The 16,001-nt window shown below is 34.6% G+C and overlaps 1 protein-coding gene and 1 non-coding gene across 2 annotated transcripts; both read left to right on the forward strand.

Moving 5' to 3' along the window:
• The first annotated feature begins 6,817 nt into the window (after positions 1-6,817).
• On the forward strand, positions 6,818-6,949 carry LOC111891331 (small nucleolar RNA snoR104). The gene has a single exon (XR_002850153.1). It is a non-coding gene; the product is annotated as a small nucleolar RNA snoR104 (small nucleolar RNA).
• Positions 6,950-14,126: 7,177 nt separating this feature from the next.
• LOC111891272 (lachrymatory-factor synthase) lies at positions 14,127-15,051 on the forward strand. Its single transcript, XM_023887334.3, has one exon. The coding sequence runs from the start codon at positions 14,187-14,189 to the stop codon at positions 14,715-14,717; it is 531 nt and encodes a 176-aa protein (XP_023743102.1). The 5' UTR covers positions 14,127-14,186; the 3' UTR covers positions 14,718-15,051.
• The last annotated feature ends 950 nt before the right edge of the window (positions 15,052-16,001 follow it).

Consider the following 16,001-nt stretch of genomic DNA (forward strand, 5'->3'; position numbering starts at 1 on the left):
AATGGTGTCTTTTATTTCAATGCATTACCTTGTAATGGGATTTATGAATCTGTGATGATTGTTGATAATTTTGGAAATAATGTTTTGAATATTAATTCGTCTACTAGCCTAGACAAAGCATGCTTGTGGCATTGTCGCCTTGGCCATGTCAACAAGAAACGCATAGCCCAACTCCAAAAGGATGGAGTGTTGGAGTCATTCGACCTTAGGGACGATGACACGTGTGAATCTTGTTTACTTGGGAAGATGACCAAGTCACCCTTTACTGGCACTTGTGAAAGGGGTGAGAGTTTATTGGATCTCATACACACCGATGTATGCGGGCCCTTTAGATCCACCACAAGGGATGCTTGCCGCTTCTACGTGACTTTTACAGATGATTATAGCAGATATGGATATATCTACTTAATCAAGCAAAAGTCGGAAACCTTTGAAAAGTTCACAGAGTTTAAGAATGAAGTGGAGAATCAGCTGGGCAGGAAAATCAAGATGCTTCGGTCAGACCAAGGAGGAGAGTACCTAAGTCTTGAGTTTCACGACTATCTAAAAGAATGCGGAATCGTTTTGCAATTGACGCCTCCGAGGACGCCACAATTGAATGGTGTGGCTGAGAGACGTAATCGGACCTTGTTGGACATGGTTCATTCTATGATGAGTCGGACTTCGTTACCAATAGCTTTCTGGGGGTATGCCTTAGAGACTGCCGCCCACATACTTAACTTAGTTCCCACCAAGAAGGTTTCCAAGACTCCTCACGAGATGTGGACAGGGAAGGCTCCTTCGTTGGCACATATCAAGGTTTGGGGTTGCGAGGCTTTCGTAAGATGAGAGACTCACGACAAACTAGAACCTCGGAGTGAGAAGTGTTATTTCATCGGCTATCCGCAGAAGTCTTTTGGCTACCTTTTCTATAGACCGAGTGACAATGTTGTCTTCGTTGCTAGAAGAGGAGTTTTCCGAGAAAGGGAATTGATAGGCCAAGAAGACAGTGGGAGGCAAATTGAACTTGAAGAGATTCAAGATCAAAGCGATGAAGGAACCTCTGACACTGGCACTTAACTTGAGGAGGAAACTCCTGTTGAACCTGTTGACGAGTCCCTACCTCTTCGACGTTCCACTAGGGCTAGTGTTCCACCCCAGTTTTATGGTTTTCATATTACTACTGAAGGGGATACATTTATCAGTGATAGTACACTAGTAAATTTGGATGAACCTAGCAGCTATAAGGAAGCCATGGCAGGCCCGGAGTCTACAAAATGGAAAGAGGCTATGGACAACGAGATTCAGTCCATGTGCGACAACCAAGTTTGGAATTTGGTTGATAATGTACCGGGTCGTAAGACAGTCGGGTGCAAGTGGATCTTCAAGAAGAAGACGGACATGGATGGGAAAGTGCATACTTATAAAGCGCGATTGGTTGCGAAGGGCTTTACTCAAACTCCCGGAGTTGACTATGATGAGACCTTCTCACCAGTTGCGAAGATAAAATCTATTAGGGTGATGCTTGCCATAGCTGCGTTTCATGATTATGAAATATGGCAGATGGACGTGAAAACCGCTTTCCTTAATGGAAAGTTGGCTGAGGATGTCTACATGAATCAGCCAGAGGGTTTTGTCGATGCGAAGCATCCAAATAGAGTATGCAAGCTTGAAAAATCCATTTATGGATTGAAACAAGCATCTCGCAGATGGAATCTTTGTTTTGACGAGAAGGTTAAAGAGTTTGGCTTTCTGCGAAGCGAAGATGAATCTTGTGTGTATGTCAAAACCAGTGGGAGTATAGTAAGCTTCCTCGTATTGTATGTCGACGACATACTACTCATAGGAAACGATGTCCCAACCTTGCAGGAGGTCAAGTCCTAGCTTGGGAAATGTTTCGCTATGAAGGACCTCGGAGAGGCTGCTTATATACTGGGAATAAGAATAGTTAGAAACAGGGAAAAGAGACTGATAGGACTCAGTCAGGATACATACTTGGAAAAGGTACTAAAGCGTTTTGGTATGGAAAATTCCAAGAAAGGGGAGTTGCCAATCCAAAGCAATACCAAGCTGAGTAAGACTCAGAGCCCGAGTACAGAGACAGAGATAGCTGATATGAGTCGAGTACCTTACGCTTCCGCAGTAGGCTCTATCATGTACGCTATGACTTGTACTCGCCCTGATGTGGCCTTCGCCTTGAGCATGGTCAGCAGATATCAAGGGAATCCTGGTAGAGCTCATTGGGTTGCAGTTAAGAATATTCTTAAGTACCTTCGGAGGACCAAGGAATGGTTTCTAGTCCTCGGTGGGAGTGATGACTTAAGGGTACGAGGGTACAGTGACGCTAGTTTTCAGACCGATCGGGATAACTTCCGATCGCAGTCGGGCTGGGTCTTTACCCTAAATGGAGGAGCAGTGACTTGGAAAAGTTCCAAGCAAGAGACCGTAGCTGATTCAACGTGCGAATCAGAGTATATTGCGGCGAGCGAAGCGTCAAAGGAGGCTATATGGTTGAAGAACTTCATTGGAGACCTTGGAGTTGTACCATCCATAAAGGAGCCGATGGAAAATTTCTGTGATAATGAAGGAGCGGTTGCCTTGACCAAGGAACCGAGAGATCATGGCAGATCTCGACATATTGACAGAAAATACCATTTCATCAGACATCGGGTAGAAGAGGGACTCCTCGTTGTGAAGAGGGTATCATCAGAAGAGAACCCAATAGATCCCCTTACGAAGGGACTGAGTAGGGTTAAACACTTGCAGCACGCTAGGAGCATTGGGCTGAAGGATGATATAAGTTTGGATTAGATAGGAAACGTGTAATAGATAGTTTGTACTTGACATTCGATGAATAAATAAAATGTATTATTTATGAGTAAAGCTACTATCTTGTGTTGGTTATTTATCTATTGTTTCCATTTTGCATGTTTTGACTTCCTGAATGATATGATTATTCAAAAGGTCCACAGTCGGTCATATTTTGGAAGTAGATATGAATGAAGACTGTCATGAATTGTTTGTAGACTGTCTGAAAGGTTTTAGACATAGCAAAGGTTTGCTGCAAATTTCATGAGTGCTTATAATATGAATTGAGCATTGGATTAAACCCGAGGTTGCTGTATCACTTAGTGGTGTTTTATCTTAAGTGATCGCAAAACGATAACATCATATAGTCTTAAAACTTAGAGATATGGTTGTTGTTTGTTGGTTGGTTGTACATTGATAATGTGTAAACGCATCAGTAACTTGATGTTATAAAACACATTATTGTGTATGATCCATTAGTAAATAATAGATGCATATGAGTTGAAGTTGATCTATTCCTTTTATTCTATGAGGATAAAAGTGATATATTGGCCACTTGATGATTTGGTTTGACTTATGTGTCGGGCTCGGTCAGAATGAAGTTGATGTGTTCAACTAAATTCTATGTCAAACAAATCGGAAATCAAGGAACTTTTGCTGGACAATAAGCATTGCCAGCATGATATCCAGAACAGAGGATTATACGATCCCTTATCTAAAGGACAAGTTGATCAGAGTTGACAGCGAAGTATAAGAGCTACAATTGCTAATCGGATTCTAAAGTCATATGTGAGATATAGTTACTAGACTTATCCAAGTGGGAGACTGTTGGAATAGTGTCTAAGCCCGTAACTATATTTGGTATGTACTTGACCCGGTTATGCATGGTCCTTTTGGGTTGCCTTCTCCAAAGCAACTTGACAAGGTAATTTAAGGAGAAAGAGAGAGTATTATGATTTATTAATATATTATAAGAATAATATATTAAAGGAGAAATCATATTTATTTAATTAGTATTGGTCATAAATTAATTAGGAATTAATTTGGTGGTCAAAAGAGATTAATTGAATAAAGGGGTATAAACTGTCAAATGTATGATAGTTGAGTTTTAGGTTAAGGAAATCTAATGGGCTTAAGGGGGAACGAAATTATGATGGGTATCCATCATATTTTCGTCCAAGGGCCTTATTCCAGAAGGTTCCATGGGCTGCTTGGTGGCTAAGCTGTCCATTAGGGTTTAGAGTGAAACCCTAGTAACCTGTAAGTATAAATATGACCCCTAGGGCATGAATTCGGCCACCACTTGATTCTAAGAGTACCCTAGGCCGATTTCTAGCCTCTCTCTCCCTCTCTCATATTGCCTTCTTGCTTGTGGGGTTTGTGAACCATTAGAGGAGTTGTATTTGTGACTCTAGGCTCAAAAGAAGAAGATATACAAGATCTAAGCCAACCATTGAAGAGTTAAACATATAGATCTGATTCTATATGTTAATTCTGTTGTTTATATGCTAGATTAGGGTTTGTAAGTCTTGGAATCAAAGCATGTTCAATAGTGAAACCTAGATCCAAGCATTAGGGTTTGCATGAGCACATATGAATGTTTCTTATGCTTAAAACCCATCACCGGCGACCTTGGTTCTTATATCCTCCCAGTTTTTTGCGTTCTTCTTTCAGAAATTTAATTGAACAAGATCTTGTGCCAGGCAGTTAATCTAACGATGGCGACATTTTGATTTTGATCTCGAAATACATCAAATACGAGCTTATGCTGGAACTGATGACCTATATATCTTTTCCTTTATGGGATAAATACATCGAATACGAGTACCAACAACAATAGTGGTCCAATCTTGCATTGATATACACACGGATATCGGAGCATCCTAATCAGCAATTGGACCGCTATTATAACAGGTGATATACAATTTTTTACGTAGAAGAGCCTCTAGCTTTTGTTAGGTCCAAAATAAACTAAACATGGTCATACTCTTTCCTACATTTTACAGCTTTAGGGATTAATAGCAAGTCGCCCTTTATCTGAACTGAAAACCCCTGAGGAATTTGCAGCTGCAACAAATTCTAAAGACGAAGCCAATATTGAAGAAAGTGAATGGGAATTTCATCCGGATGCAGTGGAGAAACCTTCTAAACCTGTAAGTGAAGGCGTAACAGAAGCTGAAGAGGTGGAGTCTTATATTGCCAGTAGAGAAGAGCTGTACAAGAAGGCTAAAGAATTTGATTCCAAGATTATTGATTTTGAGACTGCTATCAGAAGACCCTACTTGTATCAGGTTTTTAACATTTTTTTTTGATAATGTATACAGAGGCAACCAGAGATTCACCTATTCACTTCATCGTACTTGTGAACTTTGAATATGTGTGGGTCCGAAGGGCTTCATATGGACGGAAAAGTGATATAGGATAACGAAAGGAATATAACTGTTAACAGTTGATCAAAATCAAAAGATACAATTGGTATTCTTTGTTTAGGTTTTTTTACTGCTTAATATATAACTTCTGCATGTTAATTGCCACAGAGACGACAACCTTTAGGGTTTGCATTAAGGTTGATTGTTACAGAGATATGGAAATTTTAATGAGAAAGCTTAACTGAAGAACTTATAAAAAGACTAGAGTATAGAGTTTCCTTGGTTGATGAATGGATTATCTCTAATTATGTAGTAGGTACTCCACACTCAAACAAACACTGATATAGTTTCGTAGGCTTTCAAGTTTCAATATTGTATTCCTATTTAACATACTGAGTCTACTCTTGCAAAAGTTGTGGCGACTTTTTTTTTCTTCATGCAACTGTATCACAAATATAGCTAACTGGAAATATTATTATGATTAGGTTATCTAGTTCTTCATTTAGACCTCTACTTGTATTGCCTAGTTAAAATATATAACTTTTAGCACTTTTTGTGTTTATTTGGACTGATTAGATGTTACATGGTTGAGAATTTGGAACTGCTATCACCTTTGTATGGTTACCTTGGTTGTTCACGGTTGTTATCTTCTATACAGGTTTAAGATACAATCAATCACCTATTTACTATGGGTGATAGTGAAACAGTTGTTGCTCAATCATCAGCTATCCCAGAGCATCCATCAACTACAGTTAATAGAGATTTGGCTGCTTCTACAGGTATCGATACCATGGATGTAGACAATGCCATTCCTCATGAGGATGATCGAGCATCCATCCAGGTAGTATCGTACTGCTTCTATAGCAACCCCCCTATGTTCTTTAGAGTTCTTGGGCATAAACTTCCTCTTTTTGCTTCATATGGTGGCTTTTTTATATATATTTGTAGAAAACCATGTTACACATCACCCAAAAAACAAAATGAAAAGAAACTAAACAAAAAACTATGAGTTTTGATTTATGTTATAGATAATAAAGGGCATTTGATTACTTAATAGTTTTTAGAATCAGTCGGGAGTCTTTCCAAGAATTCAGAAAGTTTTCAAGAATCAAAAGCTACAGAGTCTTCTTTGCACTTTTTGAATAGCAACTAGCAAATCCCTTCTATCTTAATGTTCTTTATATAACTTATTTGCTGCATGAAATCTTTTCTTGATGCATAAGAATTTCATGCTTTCAGACTTTACTTACATGGTTGCTTTTTATATCAGGCATCACCCGAACATTTTTCTATTGCTTTTTATCAAGAGGGGTAAGAACTAAGAATTACTTTCTTATTTTATCTTTTTCTGTTATTTTTTCAATCTGATAATTTATATATATTTAAAATGACTTGTGATATTAATTTGTCCAATAACTTTTGATGAGCATGTGCATAGGGGTAAAACGGGAAGAGGAAATGCTCAGGAGATGGGCTTTGAGAGTTTCCTTGACTTTGTTCTAGCCCTGGAAAACAAAGACACTCCAGAGGGAATTACATATCTTTAATGATGTTTAGATCTTAATGGAAGAGGCTTCTTTACAACAGCTGATATTCACACCCTTTTCAGGTATAACTAATTATTATTAGGAAATAGGAAATTGAAAATTGGAAGTAAAAGAGGGGAGCATTTAAAGTTTAAATGTTGCCTGATATACCCTTCCTACAACAAAAAATAAAAATGAAAAATCTCTGCTTTTCCTACTTGTTGCACGCGAGACATGTCTGCAAGCCTCTTGACTATGAGATACATATTTTCACCATATATTAGTAATAAAAAAATAAAAAAATGATTTGATAATTGATTGGTACACTACACTATAGGGATGTGCACCAAAATTAAATTTATTTACTATTAGTGGAATTCAAGATATGTACAGGAGTGTCTGTTGCCTTTATAATTGGTAGAGTGCTAACATGGAGGACCTTGGCATTGACAAGTTTTAAATTAGTCTAAATTATATTATTTACTACTAGTGGCATTCTTATGGATAAAGAAAATAAAAGGTGATGAATTCTAGTGTTTTGTTTGCAGGATTAATCCCTTGTGCTGTTCTATTAGTGGGACTTTTCTTTGTACCAGAATCTCCTAGATGGCTGGTATGTGAAGTATCATGATTCATGAAGCTGTTTAATTTATCTTCAAGAAATTATGTTTGACATCATGCATGCAGGCAAAGATTGGAAGAAAGAAAGAGTTTGATGCAGCCCTAAGAAAACTTAGAGGGAAGGATGCTGATATATCTGAGGAGGTGGATGAAATCCAGGTGTTCATTTCAAAGCTCTTAACTTTTTTTCTTATTTTTGTTAACGAATAAAAATTATAGAATTCTTTTTATGTGTTATCAATGGGGTCTTGAATATGTTGATAGGATTATATAGAAACACTACAAATGCTCCCGAAGGCCAAAATATTCGATTTGTTTCAGAGAAGATATTTGCGATCTGTCACTGTAAGTTTATTTTCTTGACAACTCTTGTTGGCTACTTTAAAAAAAAAGATTTTTATAATTGTAGTCTGAATCTTGTTTTGACCATACATGGTACTTTTTTTATTTTCTGTAATTGTAGTCTGAATCTTGTTGGCTACTTTAAAAAAAGATTTTTCTAACTTGCTCCAGGACGTGATTGTGCTATTGAGTTTGATCTTGGAAGTGGAAGCTATAATGTAACTTGCTATTGCTCATACAACTTTTGTTGGAATGTGAGTATCATAATTCATGCATTTTTATAAAAGTTTAAAATATTAGTTTATGTTTTTTCTATATAAAAGATAAAATATTTTTGTTGCTATTGTTGTAGTGTACAAAAGAAACTCATCGCCTTGTGGACTGTGAAACTGTGTCCAAGTGGATTATGAAGAAAAGTGCAAAGTCTGAAAATATGAATTGGTAAAGGTCTAAACTGCCCCTTGGCAGGTATGCTGATCGAATTGCTATTGCTAAATGGGAAGTTAAAGAACATGGAATGGAATGCAAAGGTGATTATTTTTAATTTTAGCACCAAATTAATATTTAAAAATATCATTTTTTTATGTTAAATCATAACTATAACTCAAGGTGCTATATCTTTTATCTGCTGTTTGTAATGTTGATATGATAATATTAGTTAATAACATATTTATATAACAACTCTATCAGTTAGCTAAAACTGATTATGTCATTAATATATTAAATTTCATAATTATTATTTATTACATTAATGCTTTTAATATGTTCTTTAGTTGCTTACACCATCAGTTCTCATTGGTCGATTGGTTAATGCCCACCAACATCTCCTAGCACTAAGGATATCAGATTATCTTGGAATACACCAAGTTCTGTGATATTTCCAATACCAATGATAAGGAGGAATTACAATCTGGTGTTATGGAAGGAGACAATCTCTTAGGGAAGTAATGGAGCCAAAAGAAGGTAGTCTACTCTAGGTGCAGTTTGTTATTATTCTATTGGTGATTTGAAGCATGGAGTTGATTCCTCCTGCAAGTGAAGTTACTTAGTTGGAATTTGATGTACATATTAGATTAGATGCAAATTTATATATTGTAAGAAATAGAATTGTATGACATTAAATTTAAGCAATGGATTCTATTTTTTGTATATGATATTTTATTTTCTATTATGAAACATTAAATACAAATTTAATTAGAAAATAAGTAAACCTATAAGGATTATTTTTTTAAACATTTAAAATTATGATACGCAAAAATGTGTGTCATCTTCATTTATGACATGGCCTTTCTTGACAGGGGCTTTCTTAATACGCATTACGTGTCATTAACACGCGCGGCGTAAGGTTACGACACGCGAATGCGTGTCATCTTCCTTTATGACAGGGTCTTCCTTGATACGCATTGCGTGTCGTAAACGCACGTCGTAATTGCGCGTCGTAAATGAGCGTCGTAAATGCGCGTCGTCTATAAACGACGCGCAAAAGCGTGTCGTCTCTCTTTATGACAGGGCCTTCCTTGACGCGCATTTGCGCGTCGTCTGAGCCTTTTACGACGCGCAATGAGCGTCGTAAAAGGCTGTTTTTCTAGTAGTGATTATATACAAGAGGTTTAGGAAATTTATTTCTGAAATGTCCTATTTCATTACAGTGTCAGCATACGATTTCTTTTCTGCTTCTTGACTATCCTCTCTTCCTTGACTTTGATATTTTTCTTCCGTATCCACATCTATTTTGTTTTCCGCCCCTTTCTTTCGTATTGAGTAAACTGGTGGAACCTTCTCCTGCATTCCTTCTCTGAACATCTTCGCCAAGAATCAAATCTCTGATGCTTTCGAATGTGAGTTTCATAGTTCCTGAAGAACTAATGACTCCAGTAACCATTCCAGCCCATCTTTCGGGCAACAAAGATAATCATAATTAAGCCTGGACTTCGTCAAATTTAATTTCAACAGATCCTAACCTAGATATTATCCAGTTGAACTCGTTGACGTGGCCTGATCAAGAAAACCTTGTTTGCTGCAAATGGCTTTTCATATATGTTGTGGCAAGTGTAATTTCTTATGATATAAGTAATCCTCAATCTGTATCTTCCAGAATCCAAAATCATGGCCTTCAAATTTATCGATCTTCACCTTCCCATCTTTAGCTAAACTTGTGATACCAGTTGTTAGGTTTGAAGAAACGATAAATAAAACATATCTGAGAAATACGAGAAATCAGAAACGAAATCAAAGGACATTGAACATAGGGATTTAAGTGGTTCACACTATCTTGTGATAAGCTACGTCTACTATCGAGCCAGAGATAGAGATTTTATTTTATACATGTTTTTTCTGCTACAATTTTACAAATACCGTTGTTCATAAGTATATATACGGAAAAAATTTGATCTAAACCAAAAAGGCCAAGCCCGACTGAAAAAAAAAAACGTCAAAAGGAAAAGGAATCAGCCCACCGAGACCCAAAAATTTCAGTCTTTAAATTCAGATATGATGATAAGTCCCCATATCTAACAAATACATCATATAAGATGAAATGATTCACTAAAGTGGAACAAAAATATGTGAACATCTACAACATTTGAACACGTTCCATCTTTAATTTGGCTGCTGGTTCCTTGTTTCCTTCGTTCTCATACCTATTTATAACAAATCTTGAAACCTTTAATGCTTCCAAAACCATATTCTGCTAAAAAAAATACATTTGAATCCTAACGTATTCCATATATAATACTATAAATAACCATATCCATTTTGTATTTGAAATGTAATAGTTGTATAAAAGTTCTACATATAAACACAAACTTCATGGCTTAATATGCATAATAAGTAAGGGTTGCAATTATAACCTGACATGTCTTCAAATCACAATAAATTCATTTCAATGAAATTTTGTGCAAGCACATATAGATAACAAGAACACACCAAATCATGTTTCCTTGTCAAGTACCATTTGATTTCACTTTTCTTGACTTGATATCTTCTAAGAATTTAGTAAGAACCAGAGATTATAGACTAGAAAAAATGGATAAACCCTAATGGAAAAAATGCAGTGGCGTCGATGATGGAGATTCTAAACAATAAAAAAAACAAATTGATATAGGAATTGCTAAGAGATTTATCAGAGGTGTCACTCTCTATCAGAGAGGATGAGCTCCACCGAAGTTGGGTATCGTTGGACAATGTTAGACGAAAAGGCGGGGCTGGAGGTCATATGTGGGAGGAGCTGGCACCAAGAGAAATGTCGGGGATGGGAGAAGTTGTTGATGTACAGAGCTAAGAAATGGAGAAAGGGGTTGTTAACGTGAGGAGAGAAAGGGAAATTGATGATACTTTTCCCGATCTGGTATATTTTCTTTAAGGCACAAATCAGAGGTTTTCCAATGATTGAATCAAAGATATGGACCAGGTAAGAGACTTAAGTGTTGTTATCAAACACCCTGGCTGGACGGAGTCATCCAAAAAATATGATCGGACCCACTCAACAAGAAATCAAACAGGGCATAACTTATCCTCATCTTTATGATATGTATTATAGAACACCCCCCCCCCCCCCCCCCCCAAATATCTAAACATGTAATTCTTTTTTACTAAAATGTCATTGTTAAAAATAAGATATTACACGGCAAAAACATTTAATGAAAATAATATATTACTATATGAAAATTTTGAAAACTAAATTAAATTCTTTTGGTTTTTTTTTTCGAATATACGAAATATGATAAATTCTTATGTATATATTTATCAAAAATACCGAAAATACTATATTATAATTAAGAGTTTAATATAAATAACAAAAATTAAAATGAAATATCATTTAGTATTTATTAAAAGAATTTTTTAGTCAATAAATAAGAAAGACTTATGCAAACGAGCCGAGCTGAGCCCGAGCCTGACCAGACTCGGCTCAGACTCATTTAATTTATATGAAGCTCGAGTTCGAGCTCGGCTCGAGCTCATAAAGAGTTATACAAGCTCGGCTCGGGCTCAACTCGTTTTTTTATCTAACATGCTTAAATAAACTTAAGCTCGACTCGAGCATGTTAAGAAGCTCGTTTACCAATACCCTAAATAATAATAATAATAATAAACTATAATATATATATATATATATATATATATATATATATATATATATATATATATATATATATAATAATAATAATAATAATAATAATAATAATAATAATAGTAATAATATAGAAAGACTCGTTTAGGCTCGCGAGCCTAATCGAGCTTAATGACATAGGCTTGAGCTCATTTAATAAACGAGCTTAATATTATGCTCGAGCTTGGCTTGGGTTCGTTTAAAATCGGTTTCGAGTCGAGCTTTTAATGATCTGATCCTGAGTAGCTCGCGAGTAGCTTGCCTCGTTTGCACCCTTACTTAAAGTTTAACTATCATTAGGAAGTAAAATGAAATATCATTGTTTAAAGTGGTGTTAGTTTTATTACAGAAAAACTCAAAAATAGAAAAGAAAAAACATTAATTTGTATCGAGTTGTTGAATTATTCAACCAAAAAGTTCATTGTCTCCTATGGTAAAAAAAACAATTTTAAGGTCGATTCTAAATATTCAACCTCCGATTCTAAAAAGATAACTTTTAGACCGGTTATAAAATGGTCAATAATTTAAGATGGTATAAATTAATATGTTTTTGTTTGATAATATTAGTGAGAAACTAATGTAGCAAAATAAAAACTATGCTTGAGGTTATCCATGACTCTGGATTTTTTAAGGATGATTCTAATCATATTATCTTCACTATTTGTGATTATTTAAGTCACAAAATTTGACTCATTTCGCAAAATCTGCAATTAAGTCAAAAATCATAGAAAAGATATAATCAAAAAGATGATAAGAGGATCTTACTTTGATGATGATGATTCTACAAGTATGTGTTTAATCATCTCCTTTTGATCCTCTAGACAATAGACACCCCAAAGCACCCCAAGTTCATACATGGAGCACACATTAAGTAACTCTATAACTGATATAGTCTGATCAAAATGACTTCGTTTCTCTTTTAAATTCGCTAGTCAACACTTGATCCATTGTTTAGCGGTATTTGTACATGCATACAAGTTTTTCAGTGGTCATATATACCATTTACAAACTCCTTCATTAGGTCACAATGATACATTTTTTCGTAAGTTTCTTTACAGTTTTATTTTTATTTTTTTATCAGTTTTATTCTTACTTTTTTATCAACCGTCATAACTTGGTTATTATGCATTACCTAATGATGACTCACATACCATATGAATGAGATCAATTTTCCTAATCAGGTAACACAAATAACCTAATCAGGTAATTGTTTTATAAAATAAAAAAAATTAAAAAATAAAAATAAAAACCTGGAAATAACAATCTATTTTGCCAATCCCCCCAAATTTGCATTATCATCAAACAATATTTCCTTGAAAGCTTTCTTACCAAATATGAAGAAATTTGGAGAGCAAAAACAGAAATTTCATAATTTTTACCAAACTAATCATGTTGTAAATAACGTAAATAGTTATCTATTTTCTTTTCTCAAATCAATACAAACCACAAACTAAAATATGATATTTCCTTTTTCATTCTTTCCACATTTTTCGTTCTTTTCAAATTGAAAATACGCATACAAGTTACTTTTTTCTTTTCTCAAATCAATACAAACCACAAACTAAAATATGATATTTCCTTTTTCATTCTTTCCACATTTTTCGTTCTTTTCAAATTGAAAATACGCATACAAGTTACTTTTTCTGTTTATTGTTTTTATTACTTATTTTTGACTAAACACTAATGATCCATGTGATTGGGGCAATCTTAACTCTTTTTATTTACTCGAACAGTTCTAATAAGTACTACCTCCGTCCCAAATTGATAGTTTACTTTTGAGTTTTGAAGTCTTTTTTCTTCAACTTTGATCTTAAATATTTTTGTTTTTGATAGATAATATTTGATGCAAAATACATGAATGGATTGTATTTTAAATGTTTTTTCATTGTTATAAGCTTTATCAAGTAATATAACATAAATAAAAATATTTAAGGTCAAAGTTAAAGAAGAAAAAACTTAAAAAATCAAAAGTGGACCATCAATTTGAGACGGAGAAGTATTTGTTTGTTCCGATTTCATTTCAAATCATTTCTATTTGAAATGATTTTTTTATCCTTTCCGCTTTTCTTTTGACTTTTTATAATATTCTTTTATATTTAAAACATTAAATATGAAATGCATTAACAAAAAAAAAAAAACAAAAAAAAAAAAAAAAAAAAAAAAAAAAAAAAAAAAAAAAAAAAAAAAACAAATAGCACATGGACCGCCGAGTAAAGAGTAAACAAAAGTTAGGGATAAAACGCAAGAATTACCCAAATCATAGGTACCATTAGTGTAATTTACCTCTTATTTTTTCTTCAACCCCGGAAAACCCCACGTTGCTATATTTATGATAATTGCCTAAAAGTGCACAAAAATATTTGTAATAAATTAAAATATAAGCTGATAAAGATTATATTATATAGTGACTTTGAAGAAAAGCACAAACTCAAAATGGCTCAAGAAAGCAGAGAATCGAAATGGGAAGGCAAAGCCATTGCAGAAGTAAGAAGCGCAACAGCAGACCAAGTATGGCCTCTGATTGAAGACTTCTGCTCTCTTGAAAAATGGTATCCAGGCGTCGACGCATGCCAACAAGTTAAAGGAGTCTACGGGGAACCAGGTCTCATCAGGTACATCACAACCACCGTGCCAGCACCACCACCACCTGACGCCGCCGATCAGACTCCGGCGACTGTCGTCAAGTGGTGTTACGAGAAACTACTGTCTATCGATCCTGTTCAACGGCGTCTGAGCTATCAGATCACAGAGAACAACCTTGGGGTGGGGTTTTATGTGGCTGAGTGGACAGTTCTTGAAAACAAAGATGGTGATGGTGCTGGTGGCTGCCGGATTGAGTGGCGGTTCACGGCTGATCCGGTGGAAGACCGGACTTTCGAGGGTTTCTGTGGTTATTTACAGTCGTCTCTGAAAGGCATAGCGGAGAGAATGGAAAAGGCGCTGCAAGCTGCTACTAATAATTGAAGTGATCAAGTTTATGTTTAATGGTACGGAATAATAATTCTATATCTCAGTAAACTTCTTAAAGATCTTTATAATTAAGATTTGACAAAAGAAAATCCGTCTTTTTTTTTTGTCAGATTTTAGTAATTATAAAAGAAAAAGTTTATTAAGATATAACATTTGCTGATCTTATGTTGTTATATATGAATCCCTTATGATTATTCTCGGATCGAAGTGGTTTATGTGTTTCAATATAAGTTCGTTTTTTTAAGAGTAATTTGCTTGAATTCGAAGTCGTGAGGAAGAAGAAGAATATGATTGGATGATATTAAATAAAAAACATTAAGTTGGATTAGTTTTTGAAACGTGAAGAAAATGTCTTACTACGATGTTCTTCTAAACAGATGGCACTTTTGCTTCAAAAAAGTGAGTCGTTGTAATCATGTTAATTCATATTTTTTTTAGTATATTAGTATTTTAATTTGATAAGATAATTTATAGGTCACCTGAAAGATTCTTTTATATAATATGTGATGAAATCTAAACGATATTTAAATATTTAATTAGAAACATGATTTGAAAATTTATTAGACAGAAGCTGTATGAAGTATGAACTTGATATTAGTTATTTATATAATTATATTTGATACGGAAAAAATTAGTCAATAGTGGACTGCATGACTATGGGAGTATCTATTCGCACTTTATTCCCACTCGAGGCGAATCTTAGATGGATGATCATTATACACCCATTCATAAGTGATTTATGGCCTCATGAGAAGAATCTAAAAATGTTTCACCATTTACCTTCTATATGAGCATTGAAACAAATTAATATGGACCGTTCAAATTGTGTCATACTATATTTCTTCTTAATTATCTTAATACAAATTTCGTTAATGTGATTTGGTTTTTTATGTATGTAAGCGTTGAGTCAATTTTTTATTTATCTTTTTATTTATTTGTTTATTTATTTACTTATATTTTTTAAGCATTAGCCATCTCGAAGAAGCGTTGTTATCATACTTTGAGTCTCTACATCATTTCACTTAATGATTTAGGAGTTAAATTCATTCAAATGACATTTTTTCTACATTGTGGTCTTCATTATCCTCCAGAATCCATAATTAAATCAGCAATAAGTTCAACTAATAAAACCACAAAGTAAATAAGTAATCTTACAGTTAACCAAACCAAAATACGAACTCTACAAAAAAACAATTCAAAAAATTACTATTATTATTCATCAATAACCCTAAAATCAAAACTGATGATAATATCATAACTATATCGCCACATCGGGTT

The sequence above is a fragment of the Lactuca sativa genome, chromosome 1 (genome assembly GCF_002870075.4).
Source record: "Lactuca sativa cultivar Salinas chromosome 1, Lsat_Salinas_v11, whole genome shotgun sequence".
In the NCBI taxonomy this organism is placed as follows: domain Eukaryota; kingdom Viridiplantae; phylum Streptophyta; class Magnoliopsida; order Asterales; family Asteraceae; genus Lactuca; species Lactuca sativa.